Source organism: Hippocampus comes, unplaced genomic scaffold, assembly GCF_001891065.2.
Source record: "Hippocampus comes isolate QL1 unplaced genomic scaffold, H_comes_QL1_v1.1 scaffold282, whole genome shotgun sequence".
Classification (NCBI taxonomy): domain Eukaryota; kingdom Metazoa; phylum Chordata; class Actinopteri; order Syngnathiformes; family Syngnathidae; genus Hippocampus; species Hippocampus comes.
Window position 1 is genome coordinate 32,224 of NW_017806073.1, and position 19,670 is coordinate 51,893.

A 19,670-nucleotide genomic window follows, 5' to 3' on the forward strand; every position below is an offset into this window, starting at 1 on the left:
CGTGCGTGCGTGCTTGCAGAATGAACTCATTACTGGATGAGCTTGGCGATTTTATGTTTGCTACAAGCTCTGGATGTGCTCTGCACCCAACCCCAACTTCAATCGTAATGGTGCATGTGTGAGTGGGGGATGTGTATGTCAAGTCCATCAAGGAGACCCCTAACTGGGTGTTATAATGAGGGCAGAGTCAGGCAGACACAATGAAACATGATAAGCCGATCCACTGATCCCCAACGACACGCACTCACACGCACACACATGAACAGGAGGTGTCCCCTGGGGCAGGGGCTGGTTCAGCTAATGAGCAGTTGACCCACTGAGGAGGCAACCCTGCAAATCTGACACATAAAGGAATGAAGGGAGGAAAGGGAAAGGAAGCGAAAAAAGACAGATGACCGCAGGAAGATGGCTGAATGCTGCAGGTGACAAACGTGCCATCATGACTTTGTGAATCAGTCTTTATCAATCCGATGGTCACAGTGACATGCCTTCAGTATGTAACCATCCAACTGTTTATGACCTTTGCAGTCTTGGATCACAAGGAAAAAGACCCCTTTTATTGCAGTGACTGTGACCACTTATTTTTTTTTAAATCTATTTTACAAACATGTTGCAGATACAGTATGTGTTGCTAATTAGTAGTGAGACATTCGCCTGGCTTTTGCACAGAAAGCGTGGGTTCACTTCCCACTCCGTGACAGCGTGAATGTGAATCTGAACGGTTGTCTGTTTCTATATGTGCCCTATGACTGAGTATTACTATGAAAAAGTCCAGGGTGTGGTCTGCCATCGCCCAGAGTCAGTTGGGTGAGGTTGTCGCTACCCGTGACCATGAACAGGACAGAAAATGAATGAAAGAATGGAGGGTTCTCTTTATGACAGCCTCAAGTACTCTTAACACATAAAAAAAACAAGTTCAAGCCTTTCAAAATGCTAAATCAGATGTTAATTAATTTAAATACATTATATTGAAAAATTTAATTAAAAAAAATATTCCTTAGAATTTGGCGGCCCGGTGGTTGAGTGGTTAGTGTGTCAACCTCACAGTGCAGAGGTACCAGGTTCAATTCCAGCTCAGGCCTTCCTGTGTGGAGTTTGTATGTTCTGCCGGACCTGCGTGGGTTTTCTTCGGGTTCCTCCCACATTCCAAAAACATGCATGGCAGGCTGATTGGATACTCTAAATTGTCCCTCGGTATGGGTGTGAGCGTGGATGGTTGTTCGTCTCTGTGTGCTCTGTACTGGCAGGCAACCGGTTCAGGGTGTCCCCTGCCTACTGCCCGAAGACAGCTGAGATTAGGCTCCAGCACCCCCGCGACCCTTGTGAGGATGAAGCGGATCAGAAGATGGATGGATGGATGGATTCCTGAGACTCATGTCTGCCGTTAACGTGTTTCTTACTCTTTGTCCTCCTTCCAGCCTATTTCACTGAACTTCACAGTCGGTCTGAACGCTCCCTCCAGGAGGCGCTATCTCCCCTCGGTGCCCTGTACTCCCAAAATACAAGACTCTATGGTGATTTGTACTCCGACCTGAAACAGTACTACCGCGGCTCTGCTCTTAACTTGGATGAGACCTTGAGTGAATTCTGGTCGCGCCTTCTGGAACGTACCTTTAAAAGCTTCACCCCCAGTAATGTGAGTAGAGACGCCATCTTCATGAGTCATTTGAGGTGGACAAAGTGAAAATGTGAACAGTGAAATTGCTCCGATTATTCTTTTAAAAGAAAGCCCCTGCCATTCATTGTGTACAAACCTTATTTTGTCTTGAGCCAGTAAATTCTGATCAGATGATGAAATGGTAAAAACGCATCGGTTTGGTGAAACAAATGTTATTTTACCTACAGTGACAGATATATAGCATTTGGGAAAAGCGCATTCATCAGGACTGGTGTGATTGAACGAAAGAGGTTGTGACGTTATCAAAAAAGATAAGATCATGTTAGTCATGTTAAGTTCTCCCTTTATACAAGACAATTGCTACAGTCACCTAACTATTCAATGCATTTCATCAGACACACAAATAAATAAAAAAAAAAAAAAGAAAGAAAGAATCTGTAAATTCTGCAGTACATGTCTTGATGAAGACCAGGAGGCGGGCTTACATTACACAGGTTTCAGAATTATTGCACAGACTCCCCATCTGTTTGAGAATCAATTTTAAGATTTGTTTTTTATAGTTTAGAAGTTTCTTCATGGTCTTGGTCCTTCATATCTTTCAGAACCACTTGTACTTTTTGAACTCTCGCTGTCCCTGCACTCGTCTGGTTCCTCGCCATGATTTTAATCTGTAAAGCACATTGTGTTACAATTTCGGTGTGAAAAGTGTTCTATAAATAAAGTTTTCATCTATTGATTGACTGATTGATTTATAATCTTCTATGATATGCGCCGCTGTCACCATCCTTGCAGGTCACCCTGTCCGAGGACTACCTCGAGTGTGTTGCTAAGCAACAAGAGACCTTGCGACCATTCGGCGACGTCCCCCGAGATATGAAAGCAAAGGTTATACGAGCTTTTGTCACAGCTAGGTCATTTGTCCAAGGGCTGATCATCAGTGGCGAGGTTGTCAGAAAGGTCTCACAGGTGAGTGTGTGTAATTGTATTACCGGTTTTGTGGGAACATCAGTCCAAATAGTTCACAGTGTGGGGTCAAATATAAAGAGTCACTTTTTGACTTTAAGATTTTGGTTTGTGTTTAGGGTGAAACTAGGTTGTGATGATCCCAGAATAATTATTGGAGGGATTCATTCTAGCACACCCACAATAGGTGAAAAACTGTGATTTTGAATGTCCATATGGGAACCCCCCTCTTGGGCATGCTTTAACCACATTGAAACTCCGAAACACATTAACACATGTTAAATGTACTTTTTTTTCCTCTTTTATTTCTTTGACCCTGCCTCTGGCTCACAAAGCTCTCCAAATAAGAAAACAAAGAATGCTTGCTTCCAGCTTTCACTTCCTGGTGACGATTTCTGTTAAACCGACACATCAAAAAGAAATCTAACGTTGCATATTTGAACCCAAAAATGTTGAAGCAAGCCAGACAATTTTGTCCAACCAATGTCCATTAGCTTAATGCTAATACATGATGTTAAAAGCCATAGACAGGCTAACGGGAATAGAACAAATATGTTATGGTAATTATCGACCTGACAATTGATGCTTTAACAAACAAAGACTAACAACACACAAACAGACCACCAGCAATACTCACAGCCATATAGATTATTCCCTCTCAGTGTGTAAAAATAGCACACACTTGAGGGGACTGACCAATCGCATCCTGCAGAAGTATGAAAAAATATTAATTTTACCAAATTGTGATGTAGGGGATTTTCAACGATAGACTTGGCAAAATATCCCTGAGAAAAATATTGAGGCTGTCAGTCATAAAAAATTTCACACCTTGGGAGTACTACAACCCTACTGTATATGATTTTCCAATTTCTACGATTTCTTGACATTTCAGATCATATTGCGTTTTAATTCAGATTTTTGTGTTTTTTTTGTAGTTTTTCTAGTTCATTCTTGTTCTTGGCTTGCTGCAGATACAAGTTAGAAATCATGGCATACAGTACAGTATACAGTTTACCTAAATACAGTACATCATTCCTCTCCAGGTCCCTCTGAGTCCAGAATGTGTTAAGGCCTTGGTGAAACTTGTTTACTGCCCGCACTGCCATGGCCTTGCCTCTGTCAAACCCTGTGCCAACTACTGCTCCAATGTTGTGAAGGGCTGCCTGGCAAACCAAGCCGATCTGAACCCTGAATGGCAGAATCTTATCGGTAAAAATATTCTTACATACCGTACAGTAACAACATGGATAAAAGGATGGGATATTGAGGAATTGCAATCCAATTTTCAGATACCATGATCCAAGTGGCATCGAGTTTCAGCACAGAGCCCAGTCTCGATGTGGTTGTGTCATCCATCCCCGCTCAGATCTTTGAGGCTGTCCGCTTGCTAAAGGAAAATGTTGAGACCGTCTCAGCCAAAGTAAGTTAGTCTTATTGAACATTTCTTTCTGAAAACGATGCCTTCAGTTACACACTATAGTATGTCTGCAAGTGTAATCGAGCATGTTTAGTATCCATTTCTTGTCTTAATGGACAAATTATGTTCGGTCTTAAATACATTTTTCCTCGAGCAGGTGTAAAGTAGGTGAGTCACTGTGACTCTGACGATTGCAGTAAAGTACTTGTTTTAGCTTGGCAGACACTATAAGATGAAGGATATGCTTTCGGTTAGGTAGTGGACTGGACTCTCGGCTACCAAACCGCCTTTTGGTTTACTGAACATTTGAAAAATATTTGTTGTTCCTAGTCCGTTTGGTTTATTTGCAATTCTTTTACAGTTTGGCCGATGACGTTTTAAACAGGGTCAGTATTTATCGTTTTGGCTTTATGCACAATGGTTTTTCAACGAAAGTGATTAAAGTGTACATATTCCCTTTAATTCTCTGATTTGCCATTTTTGAGTTAGGGTTTTTTGCAAAATGTCTCCATTTTTTAGGGGACCTAAATATTTGCACACAGTGACAACAGTTTTCATACTTGAATTAGATTTGCAGTCAGTGCTTAAAATCTGGAGTCAACGAATTATGAGTTGAACCTGCATGAAGTTGCTTCTTCTTTGTGAGTGTTACTGTTTACAGCACTGTTTTCAGTATGTGAAACGTAATGCCGAAATGGTCGAAACAAGGCCTTGGACGCTGAAGAAAATCTCTTTTATTTTGCCTTTTAAATACTCTGGAGCTCCTAAAAACTCCGCTGTCATTCCGGCATTCTAAATGTCATATTTTTGTGAAAAATTTTGAACTCACGGTTATTGTAAATCTTGGTTGTTGGTCTGTATAAAATATATTAAAACTCATTTTGTTTGATGACTGGTTCAATTTTAATACAGTATATTAATCAAGCAGTAGCAATAGGAAATTAATTTAAGATTTAATTTATTTTGGCCAATAAGATAAAAAAGAACATTGTAAATATGTCTATGGTGACATCTAGTGGCGAATGTTATATTTCATTTTCATAATCACTTTCATGCCGTCAAGATGCGTTGCGTTGATGCACTCGTCAAGCCGGTATGAAGGGCACAAATACATGTACTAGTAATAATAAGTATACCTTTGAATATTTATGTACTGTATCTATCTATCTATCTATCTATCTATCTATCTATCTATGTAGCTATCGATCTGTCTGTCTGTCTACGCTGTATCTCTGTAGCTATTGCTTGCTGTGTAATAACAGATGCAGGCTATTTAACACAACTCTACTTCGTAATTGTATACAGTACACAATATATGAAATTTAAATTTTTATCATTACACAATGGAAAATAATGAACTTTATCACTATATGCACATTTTTTGAGAAGGACCTGTATTTGACTCAAAATAGAATACTTCTTATACTACAACTCTGTTGTTATTGACAAGGTATGCTTTTTTTCTTGTTGTTAAATGCTAAAATGTGCTTAAAAATAAGCCTGCAACATTTTCAATTTATCCCAACATAGGTGTACCAAACATGCGGCACTCCAGTTGAGCCAGGCACGGGAAGTCCAATGCTTTTCGAGCCAAAGAAAAAAAAGAGCGGCTCTCTGACTGCTTCAGAATACAAACCCTCTCCTACTGCAGGCCTACGACTCGAGATACAGGTGTGTTCAGAATGTGAACCCTCAGATGAAATAATTAGGAATCAATAAATTGTACAGCGGGAGGTAGAGGAGCACAGTGTATCGTGTGTTGGAGCTCACTTCTTATCCCATGGCAAGAAAGTCATCTGTCTGTCTGGAGTTTACATGTTTTTCCTTTCTTGCCTGGTTTCTTTCCCACAGTCAGAAACATGTATTATCCAATTTGTCGATGACACAGGTCAACAGAGAATTTTAATCAGATATGGCTTTACGTGTCCCTTAATATATTTTTGACACTGATTTAAAAAAAAGTCTTTACTTAATTTTGAGATAGATTTTCATTTTGTTTTGAGGTTTGACCTATAAAAGCTTGCGCAAAACAGATTTTACCATGCTGATTACAATGTGTTCAGCTATGACGTTTCAGAAAAAAAAATCCACTTCTTGCTTAGCCTAACTTAATAAGTATTAAAAGAGTATTATCATTATTATTATTATTATGATTATTATTATTATTAATTACTAAAAACAGATGTGCTTGAGAAAAAACTATGGCTCAGAAGCATAAACGTAACAAAAACATTTAGAATAGTCACTACCATCTCTCATTGTAGTAATAAATGTAGAAAACATTTGTTGAGCAGGGTTCCTAAATAAGAGTATTATTTTATTGTTGGTCTAACTGTCAGTGTGAATGATTATCTGCGGCCTACCTCTGAACTGACTGTACTTTGTAGATCAGGCTGGATAGGCTTCCCCTACAATGCTTGAAATGGATGGAAACATACTGTAGATTGATACCAGATAGTTTTCATTTGGATTTTGTGTTTGAATGTCATCCTCAGGTGTCAGATCTCTCCAGTAAATTAAGGGAAATGAGGCAGTATTGGCTCCAGCTCCCCATAGCACTTTGCAGCAAATTGGCAGCAGGTGGCGCCAACAAGGATAAATGCTGGAACGGCATTACCAAAGCCAGGTTTGAAAGAAACAGTCTTTTTTTTTGTCACTGCTGCACTAATGGTTATAATTCTGTTATGTAACATAACTTCACAACTCAAACGTAAAAACTCCCTCCACCCATCCATGATCTAAGCCACTTATCCTCACGACGGTCGCGCAGGCTATCCCAGCTGTCATCGGGCAGTCAGCAGGGTACACCCTGAATTGGTTGCACCCAATCGCAGGGCACACACATAGACGAACAACCATTTACACCCACAATTACACATTGGGACAATCCAAACTGTTCCATTAACCTGCTATGCATGTTTTTGGAATGTGGGAGGACACCGGAGTACCCGGAGAAAACCCACGCACGCACGGGGAGAACATGCAAACTCCACACAGGAAGGCTTGAGCCGGAATCGAACCCTGCACCTCTGCACTGTGAGGCGGTCGTGTTAAACAGTTGTTCAGTGGGCCGCCAAAATCAAATAGTGTTGAAGATTTTATTCATGACATTCATGAAATGTATTTAACTTGAAAACTGAAAAAAGTGCCCTATTCCTAAAACAGCACACTTGCTTAAAAACAGCAAGAGACTTGGAATGATAATAGTATTTAATTGGGTCTCATACTGGTTGGCAACCAGTTCAGGGTGTACTGTTCCCCGCACCCAAAGACAGCTGGGATCGACCCCAGCACGCTCACGAGCCTAGTGAGGATGCTCAGTTCAGATAATGAATTTTTGTGCAATTATTTGACCTGACAGAATTTCTTTCAAACACAATTTTGCAGGTGGTGATACTCACTCAATCACTTAACTCACTCACTCTTTCAGGTCTTTTAGCCTTTGCACTACAATTAGGACAGCACCACTTCCGTCTTTCAAGTCAGTTATTTTCTCATTATTTCTACTTGCTGAAGATACCTTCCTGAGGTGATGGGGGATGGCTTGGCCAATCAGATCAACAATCCAGAGGTGGAGCTTGACATTACCAAGCCAGACATGACGATCCGGCAACAAATCATGCAACTCAAAATTATGAGCAACAGGCTAAAAAATGCCATGGATGGGAATGATGTGGATTTCCAGGACGCAAGTGAGTAGATTTTTGGAGCAAAAAAGATTTCATGTTTTGGCAATTTACACCATACTTGAAATAAAACAATGTATGTATTACTTTCACTGCAGCTGTGAAGAGGGTATGACATGAAGTTTCAAATTGCTTTGCTTGTTTACACAGAATTGATCAACTCTGGCAAATTGACATTGAAAGTATGCTAATCTGGCATTCTCATTTTCCTACAGAGGTGTGAAAACATCACTCGCGTTTGGATTATGTCACAGAAATGTATACAGCACTGTTAAAAACAAGCTGCTGCAATAGCTAATTTCCACACTGCCTTATCATGATCTGAACGATTACTTAAATAATTGTTGGATGATAAATTCATGTTCCCTACAAATGCAAACGATAAACACACGTAAATGTTCGACAACTTTCAAATAATAAATTGTAAATTGTTTTCTGGCATACTTAACAAAGATATTGTTTAGTAACGCGACTTCAGTATATACTTTCTTGGCACGGAGATGACACAAGATGATGGCAGAGCACTCCTGATGAAGCGCCTCAATTCACTTCAACAGTTCCTTGGCACCAAGATGCTGCAAGATGGTGCCCATTCAATGTTTTCTTTCATAGTTGAGTTGAGCTTTACCATGAATTGGATAGCGCCTCCCCCAAATCTGAAATTAAAGTCCTTTCACAAATGCCAAAAAGGATATCCGGGGCTTCACTGTAATCAAAACAAAATGTACATGTATATGAACCAAAACGTTTCCCTCTACAACCGAGCACATTTAAGATAATGGTTGAACACAATACAAATGTATATTATGGTGCTTTTGCTCAGGTGATGACATCAGCGGCTCGGGAAGTGGGATGTGCCTCAGCGGTCAGTGTAGTCGAAGCAGGCCGGGACTGTACAGCTACCCTCAAGACGTCAACCAAGTCAGAGGCGTGGCCACATGTCAGAGCCGCCCATGTAGCCTCTTAGCGCTGCTCCTGCTGGCTCTCTTGCTACTTCTTTGTCGATGATGCTCTGCCGTCTGCCAGACTCTGAAGTCCAGTGAAGGACTTCATCATCGCACGGGAGCTGGAGTTCAGAAGAGAGAATATTGGATTACAATTGGATTAATTTTGCCAAACATTATGGGAAAATTTCCGTGAGGAGGAACAAAAACTGACAGTCACAACAGTCCCGGTTTGGTTTTGCTGTGTTGTACTATACTTTGATTGCGTTTGTTGAGCTGGTTTCAATGAATTCCAAGGAAGACGATGATGAGGAAAAGGAGACAAAATGTTAGGGAAGATGAGTGATGCTGAAAAGTCAACGGAATGTTTATAATGATCAATTGATGTCCTACATGGTGCATTGTGGTCCCCTCACCTGCAGGGATTGAGCTTAGTGACAAATGCGGTGGTGTCTTCAAAGCTTTTTTTATTGAATTTTATTTTGTGTGTAGTTTTTTTTTTTTCATCTCATGTTGAAGGTGTGTACCTAAACAGCACAGTGTAAAAAATTAATGTATATATGTACAGCCAGTGTGCATCATGTTCTCATCCGATGGAAACAAGACTGGCATGTAGTGAGCCATGGATGTACATTTATAGGTCAAAACACTATTGGGAATGAATCCCTTATAACCTGTGATGTGAATGTCAAGATTTTGTGGTGTGAGTTGGCTATAACAAATATTTGGTAGGATTTGTTTGGCCTGCGGAACAATGTTCACCCCTTCTTCAATGTTGTGAGTGCAAATGTTGCTGTTCTCATCACCATCGAATTAAGCGCTCGTCTCCGAGCCTTAGACGCAAAGCTCAGACTTGACATTTCCTGAAATGCATGATTTAATTTCGCTCTTATTATTAAAAAAAAAAAAAAAAAAAAAAAGTCAAATTATTCTGCCACTTTTGGTCGCCACACTGAGCGCATGTCACAAAACATAATTTTAAGAGGGGACTTTTGACGGAATGCACGCCTGCCTGAATCCACTGATCCACATGACGTTAAAACAACACATCAGGATTAGCATTTCTTCAAACAAAACAAAACAAAAAACAAAACTTATTGATTGACGGTACTTATTTGATTACTTTCCATAGTTGTAACTGTATGGTTGAGCAGAACCACAGCGCCGTGGAGTGGGTGAGGGCCTCGCATTGTTTATACGATCAAGATGAAGAGTTCAGCCTGGATAAACTACAATTAGATCACTATAATAATTGTTGGAAGATACCCATAATGCACAGCGAGATAAAATGCAGAATTCACTCAGAAGGACCAAATAAAATCATCAAACAAGTAAAAGTAAAGTAAAATTTTCTGAACATGTTTGTAGGAAGTTCAATCATCAAAAAGCTGCATTTTTTTCCCACACAAATTGGTCTTTTTGTTGTATTCGGTACTGTTTTTGCAAAAAACAAACACAAAACCTATACTGCATTTGTTTTTGTCTTCAGAATCACAACTTCATGTTTTTTTATGATAGAATAATCTCTGTATTTGGCTTGCCTTTATTTCAAGCTTCATGTTTGCTCAAATATACAGTAGGCTACATAGAAATGGACAATTGACAGGGCTGTGTCTACCTTTTGTTTTTTATTATTATTCATATTTTTTTCTTAAATCCGCTTATCAAATCACCTAGAATTCCAGTTACTACAATTTTATTGTTGCAGTAAATTTTGTCAGGACAATTTAAACTTGTGTGTCGTTACAGTAATATGTGATGTGTTAAACGCAACAAGTCGCACATGAGATAAGTGAATAATGAGTAGGTCTGGAAAATTTCAGTCGGCAGCGTTCATGTGTCATTTATTTTGCAATGGCGCCTGAGCAGACTTAGACCTATTCTAAAAGTATGATCATGCATCTTGTTCTGTCATCTAAAGGTTAATATAGGGGGTGAACAGTGTGGCAGCACACTATTGTGTGGACTGTTTGTTTGACCTTTTTGACCCTGATCACAGCTCAATTAAGATTTGGGATTTTTCAGCCTCTGTTACTCTCAGTGGCAATTGAGCATTTGTCACAAATTAGTCATTGTTTTTTTCCCCAGTACATATCAGTGTTGTTAGGAGGTATAAAGGTTAAAAGAGGGAAACATACTCATCATAAAAATTAAATACTTTGCTCACTGCATGTCAAACAGATGGATTTTCATACATGCAGTAAAATATAACGTGGTCGGGTGGGCAATGAATCAGGAATGCTGGAGGAGGTCAAGTGCGCGAGCTGTACTGTTTGGCAGCTCTTTCCGTTTTGACGCATGATGCCCAAATTGTATCAGAGAGGATTTATTTTATGTTAATGTCAGGGATTTTATTTTTTATTTTGCAATTTTTTATTTTTTATTTAGGGTTTTTTTTTAACCACTGGTTGGACAATAAAATGTATACCCTAAGAGTTGAATTGTAAAGTGCTTATGTATTTTATATATATATATATATATATATACGTGTGTGTGTGTGTGTGTGTGGTGAGAAGTGAAGCCATTGGCGAACATCTTGCATTGCCACTGTCTCAGCGTGCCTAACTCGAATACATTGACTTCTCTGTGGCGTTTTCACATTATTTTCTGTCAGCGAAAATGCCACAGCCTGTGGCATATGGTTCTACCAATATGTTGGGGAAAAGCGCTGCACATTTCATTGGTCAGAATGAAATTATAAATGTTCTCTCATCAGGTAGATTTCAGTGCTATTCATCTGCATCATGTTGTCAGAACCATGATCAATAAAATCAAAGTTGAATCCAAGAATTGAATGTTATTTACTTAAAACAAGATTAGATTTTGCAATCAAATCAGTTGTACATTTATTATTTTATGCAGATATAAGACAAACAAACGAACAAAAAGTTGTAGCAGAGTAACAGGGGGTCTAAGAATACTACATCCATGTGAGAATGGCAGAAAAATCACAGCTATCAAAATGTTCCCCTTGGTATGGAGGTGGCCAGGGGATAGGTCACAAAGTGACTAGGAGTGGCCTTGGCCACATTTGGCCATCCTGTAGCTCCGCCACTGTTTACCTCCAGCTGGATCAGAATGCAGCAGCGGTTTCTTTCTAATTCCACTACAGTCGATGGCACCACATCTCCCCATTTGAGGTCACTTCCCTGTCTCCCAGTCTATTTTAGAACTGAGTTTGATTCTACTAATTACTTTGAAAGCAGGCATGAGCTACCACTCATCAACTTCAAACCACCTATGAGCCAGTCAGCGGTTCCAGATCCAGGAGATGAAAGAAAGCCTTTATTGCATTTTATTATTACAGTATTATTATTACGGAAGTAATTTTATTTTGTGACTTATTTGTTTCCAAATATTTTTAAATGAATTACCAATTGATATCTGTTGGGTTGTCAGAATCCTGTATTGCCTCAGACATGACTTTTTTTTAAAAAAAATGTTATTGTTACTGTTGTTGCTTTTGCTGTTATGTGTTTGGTTATTTGCATGTTATTGCCCGGGATTTGATTTGTAATTGGTCAGCAAAAGCACTTTGTAAACACGTGTTTTTAAAGGTGCTACATAAATTTAGTAATTATTATTATTATTATTATTGACATCCAAGGTGACATTCAGAAATCGCTCATGAATTTACAAAAAGTTGAGAGATGTGGTGCCATTTGTTGGCCACTTGGAGTCGCTCATTTTACAAGGGCGACCATGCGGGATCCGTCCATCGGGCTTAGACTCGGAAGGTAGGTCAGGCGCCACAAGAAAGGTGATTGGTTAATGAGCCGCCATCGTCTTCTCCGATTGGCCATGAAAGTGTTGGAGAGGCGGTAATGACAGAAACAGGAGAGCTCTCCCCAACCTTCAGTGAGCGCTCTTCAGTGTACGTCCAGCGCAGTGCTACGGCTTCCTCTGTCTCGATGGCGATGTGAATTTCCTGTGGAATCCTGACTTGTGCATTCAGTGGGATATTGTTTGTGCACGCTGGATGATGGGAGAGGACAGTGGGATGCTCAACGGAGCCATGCTGGCCACTTTAACTGCGGTTCTTCTGCTTTTGATCACTTCAGTGTGTGCAGTGGAAGGTAGGTCTGCTGACACATTTTCTCTCCCTTAAGCAATTTATAATTAAAGGGGATCAATTTGACCCTCAGACATTTCGACAGTATGAAGTTTTGATTTTAATGAGGACCGATTGCATTTAACAATGAACTGTGTGCCTCTGTGCCTTTTCATAAACTATTCCAAGGTCTCATTTTATTCTGAAAGATAAAGCTGTGAAACAACTTTTATTTTGAAGCAAATGTTCATGAATGGGTGCTTTGGGTTATCCAGTGGAGACCAGTTTGTGCCATATTTTTGTACCCACTAATTTGAATGCATATGAATGGTCTCAACATTAATTACATACACTATGTAATAGCATCACATTACAAGCTTTATCAAACATTATTCCCGTAGAAAGATAATGCTCATATTTGATCGACATGCCAAAGAGGTATTAAATCAGCGTTTATTACGATAGCTTTGACTGGTGTAAAACCGCACTGCAGAACACAATCATATGAGCAAACAGGCATGATCATGTTTTTCCCACTCATGTAGTAAAATAAAGTTAAGTCAAATATGAGCAAATCCTGTCATCCGAAGCAGTGCAAGTCGGCCTAATTATTAGGCCCTAATAATACAATACATTAATTCATTCATTTTCCGATCCGCTTTATCCTCACTCGGGTCACGGGGGGTGCTGGAGCCTATCCTAGCTGTCTTCGGGCAGTAGGCAGGGGACACCCCGAATCGGTTGCCAGCCAATCGGAGTAATCCATTACAATACAATACAATACATCCTGATTTATATAGCGCTTTCACAACAGCAGCACCTGTAACAAAGCGTTTAACAAAACAAGTTAACATAAAGTAAAATAATAAACACAACACATAACATAAAACATGGACAGTCGTGCAGTCATAACCATTTTTCCCTCATACGCTTTGCTGTTAAAGCAGTTTGAGATGAAAGAGGAGAGAATCGAAGTGTCCTTTCACCATTGGATCAGAGACGTCATGCTCAAAATGTGCCAAAATGTCAACAAGAAGCTGTCGCATCCATTGACGAAAAAAAGTGATTGGTTCACTTCTCCTGTCCCATGTAAATCCATTTCAATTCCAAGCGGCGACTCTCAGTTCCAAATACGCATCTGCGCTCCGCGCCGACGCTCATCTCTCCTTGTCCTCAACTTCAGCAGCCATCCATCCAGCCGCACCAACTCAGACTGTCCAACAGCGCCGACTTCTCCACTGAACAAAACGGGGCTGTGAAAAATCCTGCCCACTACAGGCGCAAAAAACACAAGCACACCGGGGCTGTCCAGCACCGACAGTCAAATGGTCCGACATTCCTCCCAATCAAAATCTGTGCTGGTATAGGCGTGCTGCTGAGAAGGCGCAACCACCAAGCACAGATTCTTCTTCTTTGACGAATGTCGTGGCCAAAAAACGCTTAAAACAGTCCACATCAGGTTCACACGATGAAACAACAAACACCATGTGACAAAACAAAAGACCAAAACAACAAAAAACAACAACAAAGCAAGGAGCACTAAGAGACGGCTGCCTACTCGGGTGCCATCTTGGGGGGGAATAAAAGCACTAATAATTTGTCCTCATGTGATTCAAAACGATCTTTGTAACTTGCAGCTTAACAACAAAGCAAGGAGCACTAACAGACGGCTGCCTACTCGGGTGCCATCTTGGGGGGGGGATAAAAGCACTAATAATTTGTCTCCATGTGATTCAAAACGATCTTTGTAACTTGCAGCTTCTGTGAAATTGCAACACACACACACACACACACAAAAGTATCCAAAATTGTATTCAGATACCTACTTTGTTACAGCTGCAGCTGTTGTGAAAACGCTATATAAATCAGGATGTATTATATTGTATAGTACTGAAAATTCTATGGAATCACCAGATATTAGAATTTAAAAAAAAAAAAAATTGAAAGGTTTTGAATGCAGAAGCCAAAAAAAAAACACACATTTCCACTTAATAACAAATGACCAGCTTCCAGCTGGTTTTCCTGGTTACATACTCAAAAAGTTGTACTAAATTGAAACTGCATACTGGCAGCAGCACACTATTTTCCTCTCTGCAAACATTAGTGAGATGTAGACAAATCTCTCCCATGTATTTTTGTCTATGAGACAAAGTGACGTCAGATGCACAGTAGCGATTTTGCCTGCTACACCAACACATGAGTAAGCCTTGTTTGTTCAAAAGTGATCAGCAGGAACAACAAATGTGCCAGACTTTCAGCATGAAATTGTGCCCAGTCATTGACTTTGTATGTCTGTTAAACTACCTTTGAAATGTAATCCGACGGCTCTCGCCACCCTGTGTTGTGCCCTTGAGTGATGCTAGAGCTGCGAGCTGCGAGTGCTGGAACCGCCATAAAATGCTGGCAACAGGCACCGTACAATACAGTGTCCGCCTAAAGTTATATTTTAATTAACGATTTAACGTTGTTTCAGGACAATGTTGTGTTGACGCTGGTCGCAACAGTTTGTGAAAATGATTCTCGAAAATGAGTCAAGTGATGTAGAGGTAAGATCTGAAGCCCGAGCCCGAGCCTGGTCGGGTCAGGTCGGGCCTAAAATGTCAATTATTGCTTCGGGTCGGGCCGGGCTTCTCTCTCGCTGACTTTTTTTAAATAAATATACAGGTATAACAACGCACTGTGATGTTGCTACCCAAACATCACGTTTCGAGGCCGTGAATAGTTTTGGCCACGAGAGACCGTGGTTCGCAAAAAAACAGAAGTCGCCTCATCTCAACACGTACTGTACTAAACTCTTGCAATGACAATTCAAAGAACTCAATCATGTCTCTGTCTATTATCCACCCGTCATTGTTCTTCTTTGTCATTGTTCTTCTTTGTGTCTCTGCTTCTCTCTCTTAAAGTGCTGCGCTAGATTCTTAAGGACGTACTGCTGCTGTGGTTAATGGCCCAATTTTCAACCCGTCAAAATGATGGACGGCCTTAAATTTTTCCCGCCAACTCTTAAAAACATCCGCCAATAATAGAAAATTATCAGTTAATATACCCTCTGCAGAAACAGAAATATAAAAGATGTAAATGTTTATACAGTCTTGTTTATCTTAGATTTCGTTACAAAAGACAGGCTTTAATATGTTATCAGAAATCACCCTTCCTCCTCCCGAGTCCTCACAAATAAAATATGAAATTTCGGGTTTGCTTCGGGCTCGGGCCTGCAAATCAAGTTAATTGGATGGGGCTCGGGCCGGGTCGGGCTTGAATACCCGCGGGCCGGGTCGGATCGGGCTGGATTTTTTGGCCCAATCTTACATCTAAGGTGATGCCGTTACACGGCGACATGCTGTCAGCATCAATTTGTACCAAGGCATTGATGTCCATATATTATTTGTTAAGGGAGGGTTAATTTTCAAATTGTCCTTTTCACATCGTTGCCGGCGTACTGCATCGCATGAACAATCGTTATTGCGGTTAGCTTGATTATTTCCTCCTTGCAGTGTACACATAAATAAGCGAGTAAAAAATTTTTGAGGGGGACTGTGGTACCTGTATTACTTGAGGGCTTGTTTCAGCCTTACATGGAAGACACTGTGTCTGACCATGGAGCAACATCCCCTGCGTCTCCTAAACAAGTAATAAACGGCTTTTGAAAGGATGCATTACCACGGACTTTTGTGCCCTTCTGCCCGATGAAGCTTGTTGGCGAGTTGCCCTCGTGTGACAACATGAGTGACTATAAAACGTTCTGGGACACCTCTGTGTAGCTAGCTGCATCGGGGATTGTTTGGAGAAAAAAAAAAGCATCTACCGGTTTTTAACCCTTTCATGCATCCTATGACCTGATAACATAACATCCATCCGCCCCCCCTCATCACGTTATGTCTTGTGTCTTGTTGTAACTGTCATATGCTTGATGTGCAGGGAATTTTTTTCTCCTAGACTTAAATTATCCTCAGAAGAGGATAGTTCGAGCATGGTTTTTTTATCCCCTCCTTCCCTTGTGTTTACTTTTCTCATCTAAGATCTCGGGGCGCTGTACTTACGGCGATTACCGACAGGCCCTTCGCACTGTATCCCATGTTCATCTTTGTTTTTCATGTTTCTTGTGCAAAGCGTGCCTGTTAAGTCCAATTACCCCATGGGGATGAATAAAGTTTTCTGAATCTGAATCTGAATCTGAATAATAAGGTTGTCCACTGTAGTAACCGCTGTACCTGAATGGGTTCAGGGAAATCAAAGTAAAAAAAAAAAATCCATCATTGTGACCACTTTCTTTGCAAATATCCCATGTTATAACATTGATACCTGTGGCTATTAATACAAAGTGACTAATGTATGTAAAAAACATCTAAATTTACCTGATACAGCCTTCAATCAGGTGCATTTTGTACTCTGGAAATTATGGTCCACACAATTTACTGTTTTAGTATTTGATCCACTTTTGATCACATCCACCTACAACGCAATCACATTTGAGGAATTTATGTAGCTGTAATTTTCACATTCCAAAGGCCACTGTGACCAATTTAAAATGACTTATTAACAATGAATTCTGATTATTTTGTATGCTTGTTGGTTTATTACTGGCTTCAAACATTAGGGCAAAATTGAGTACAGTATTGGCTGCAATCAGAAGTGGTGCTGTTGATTCAATAGCAACTCCAGGTAGTTGAAGGCCTGAAGAACAATGTGAACCCAAGTAAGACCCACACTTGGCGTGGTGTGGAATTAACTGGTTTTTAATTGGATCTAAAGAAATTGTGCTAAAATAGAGTCCATCACATGCTTCAAATTTAACTACTGTCCTTTGGAGTTGTGATAAGAACAACATCACATCAGTTATAGGAATGCTGTGCTGAATGTATGTCCAGACTTTTGTAGTTTCACCAATCCGCCAGGAATCATTACTTTGTTCAGTGCAACACTCACATCAAAACTGGACTTCAGAACATCCAGAACTTCTCCAATCGCTTTAAAAATAGTATTAAAAAAATATTTGACTAATTATCCCTACTAGTGAACCCCGCCTACTAGGGAACCCCGCCTTATTTACAATTTGACATCCAGAATTTTTTTTTTCCAATTTATCTTGTGTTATCTGCTGAAAATTCACCTATTTGCTATTTGGTGGCATTTTGCTCTTTGCAGCATTCGGTTGCCAACAGTGTACTAATTCCTGCGTTTAACTTTCACCTTCCTTCTGTTCCCTGTAACTTCAGATGACTTAGATACAAAGAGTGGACAGAGTTGTCGCCACGATATTACAAAATGTAAACAACAGGAAAAAAAAATGCACACATCCGAGCGATTGTAACATTGATTGATTTCATGAATTCAGATTCATTTAATTTGTTTTATCTCTTCATTCCTTCCACTCTTCCCTGTGAAATTCTCTCCCACCTCTCTGCCATCTTCTTACATGTAACCTGCCTCAGCAGCATCCCCTGCTTTTTCCTCCTCTTGCTGCTGCTGTCTTAAATAAAAATGTGAGATAAATCCTCTGTAGTGTTCTAATGGGGTGTGTAATGACAGACTCTGGCGAGGCGCTCCCATTTGGGGAGATGTAAATGCATTGCAGGGCAGGTCTATTTTCGCCCAACAGAACATTGAGCTTGTGTATGGGAGACACAGCAGGTAGAAGGGTTCGAGGAAAAGGTGCATTGTTGGAGAGGGCTTGTTATGCCATTCCATGGTAGGCACTTTCTTTACAAACACATGCAGTAAAAGCTAAACTGGCAGTTGGCATGCAATGGAGCCATTGAGGCACTCCATTTGCGAACCTGTAGCAAGATTTTTGTGCTGAAATGTCAATACTGTATATATGGATAAATGAGCTCCTCTGCGATCCTCAGGTTTTGATCTTAGGATGTGCCACAAAACATGACACAGTCACAAAGATGATTCATGACATACTGCAGGGCACAAAAGAGTAGGTCTCCACCATATTAAGCCCCCAATAAATTATTGAATTCTCTTTTTAACAAGGTGGTATTTTGAGCAGTAGGATTTTCTCCGGGGCCGCTTGTTAAAAATGATTTATCTGGATCTGCGTTTGTGGGCCTAGTTTGTTTCCAGTATTGCATTTTTTTTTTGTCCTGCACATTTTGCGCAGTGTGCCCACATGTGATGTCTTTCTCCAACCAAATAAAGATTCGGCACTTCTATGTGGGCGTGGTCACCACATTCACTTCATTTGATGAAAGCATTCGCAGCATTGTGATCAAATGTTGGAACTTATCCCATGCCTGAACCTTCATTTATTTAAATGTCTGCTTATCATGTTGGAAAGCGACTTTGGCACCCTTTCAGAGACACCGGCTTATTGGTTGTGGTCCAAAAAGGAGAACAGGTGTCCTTGCGCATCTCCTGAGACTCTGTTGTTGGCAGGGCTTAATTGAATTTAATTTTCTCCTAACTTATCTTGTCTTTTCAAGGGATGAGTTTAACAGATTCACTGGTATTTGGACCTCTGTTAGAACGTTTACAGCACAAAGAAATAAACAACTAAACAACAACGAGAATACACACCCTGACCCAGCCAGACTATGTTGTTGGCACCTGATAAACTTTGGGTTGTGTCATCTGTGCCTGAACCAAATATGCAGTCAGCAATTAGTGGTGTCACCGTAGCCACTGATTTGTAAACAGTGTTGGCTGTTGAGTGCTTGAAGATTTCAGTGTGATTTTCTCATGCACTAGTAAACGGGGGCAATATCGAGTCTTCACTGGAGCAGGGACACACACACACACACACACACGCTTTGGGTTGTGTCATCTGTGCCTGAACCAAATATGCAGTCAGCAATTAGTGGTGTCACCGTAGCCACTGATTTGTAAACAGTGTTGGCTGTTGAGTGCTTGAAGATTTCAGTGTGATTTTCTCATGCACTAGTAAACGGGGGCAATATCGAGTCTTCACTGGAGCAGGGACACACACACACACACACACACACACACACACACACACACACACACACACACACACACACACACA

At 40.4% G+C, this 19,670-nt stretch overlaps 2 protein-coding genes across 2 annotated transcripts in view; both read left to right on the forward strand.

Moving 5' to 3' along the window:
- Nucleotides 1-10,066, forward strand: part of gpc1a (glypican 1a) — a 33,032-nt gene extending 22,966 nt beyond the window's left edge. The window contains exons 3-10 of the mRNA XM_019894382.1: nucleotides 1,419-1,636; nucleotides 2,411-2,584; nucleotides 3,625-3,790; nucleotides 3,871-4,001; nucleotides 5,529-5,669; nucleotides 6,494-6,624; nucleotides 7,515-7,690; nucleotides 8,508-10,066. Of these exons, the coding sequence (XP_019749941.1) occupies nucleotides 1,419-1,636; nucleotides 2,411-2,584; nucleotides 3,625-3,790; nucleotides 3,871-4,001; nucleotides 5,529-5,669; nucleotides 6,494-6,624; nucleotides 7,515-7,690; nucleotides 8,508-8,692 (1,322 nt within the window). The 3' untranslated portion in view covers nucleotides 8,693-10,066. The remainder of the gene's footprint in view (nucleotides 1-1,418; nucleotides 1,637-2,410; nucleotides 2,585-3,624; nucleotides 3,791-3,870; nucleotides 4,002-5,528; nucleotides 5,670-6,493; nucleotides 6,625-7,514; nucleotides 7,691-8,507) is intronic.
- A 2,404-nt stretch (nucleotides 10,067-12,470) lies between these two features.
- LOC109530548 (ephrin type-B receptor 1-like) overlaps nucleotides 12,471-19,670 on the forward strand; it is a 133,719-nt gene continuing 126,519 nt past the window's right edge. The window contains exon 1 of the mRNA XM_019894381.1: nucleotides 12,471-12,704. Coding sequence (XP_019749940.1) covers nucleotides 12,608-12,704 — 97 coding nt within the window. The 5' untranslated portion in view covers nucleotides 12,471-12,607. The remainder of the gene's footprint in view (nucleotides 12,705-19,670) is intronic.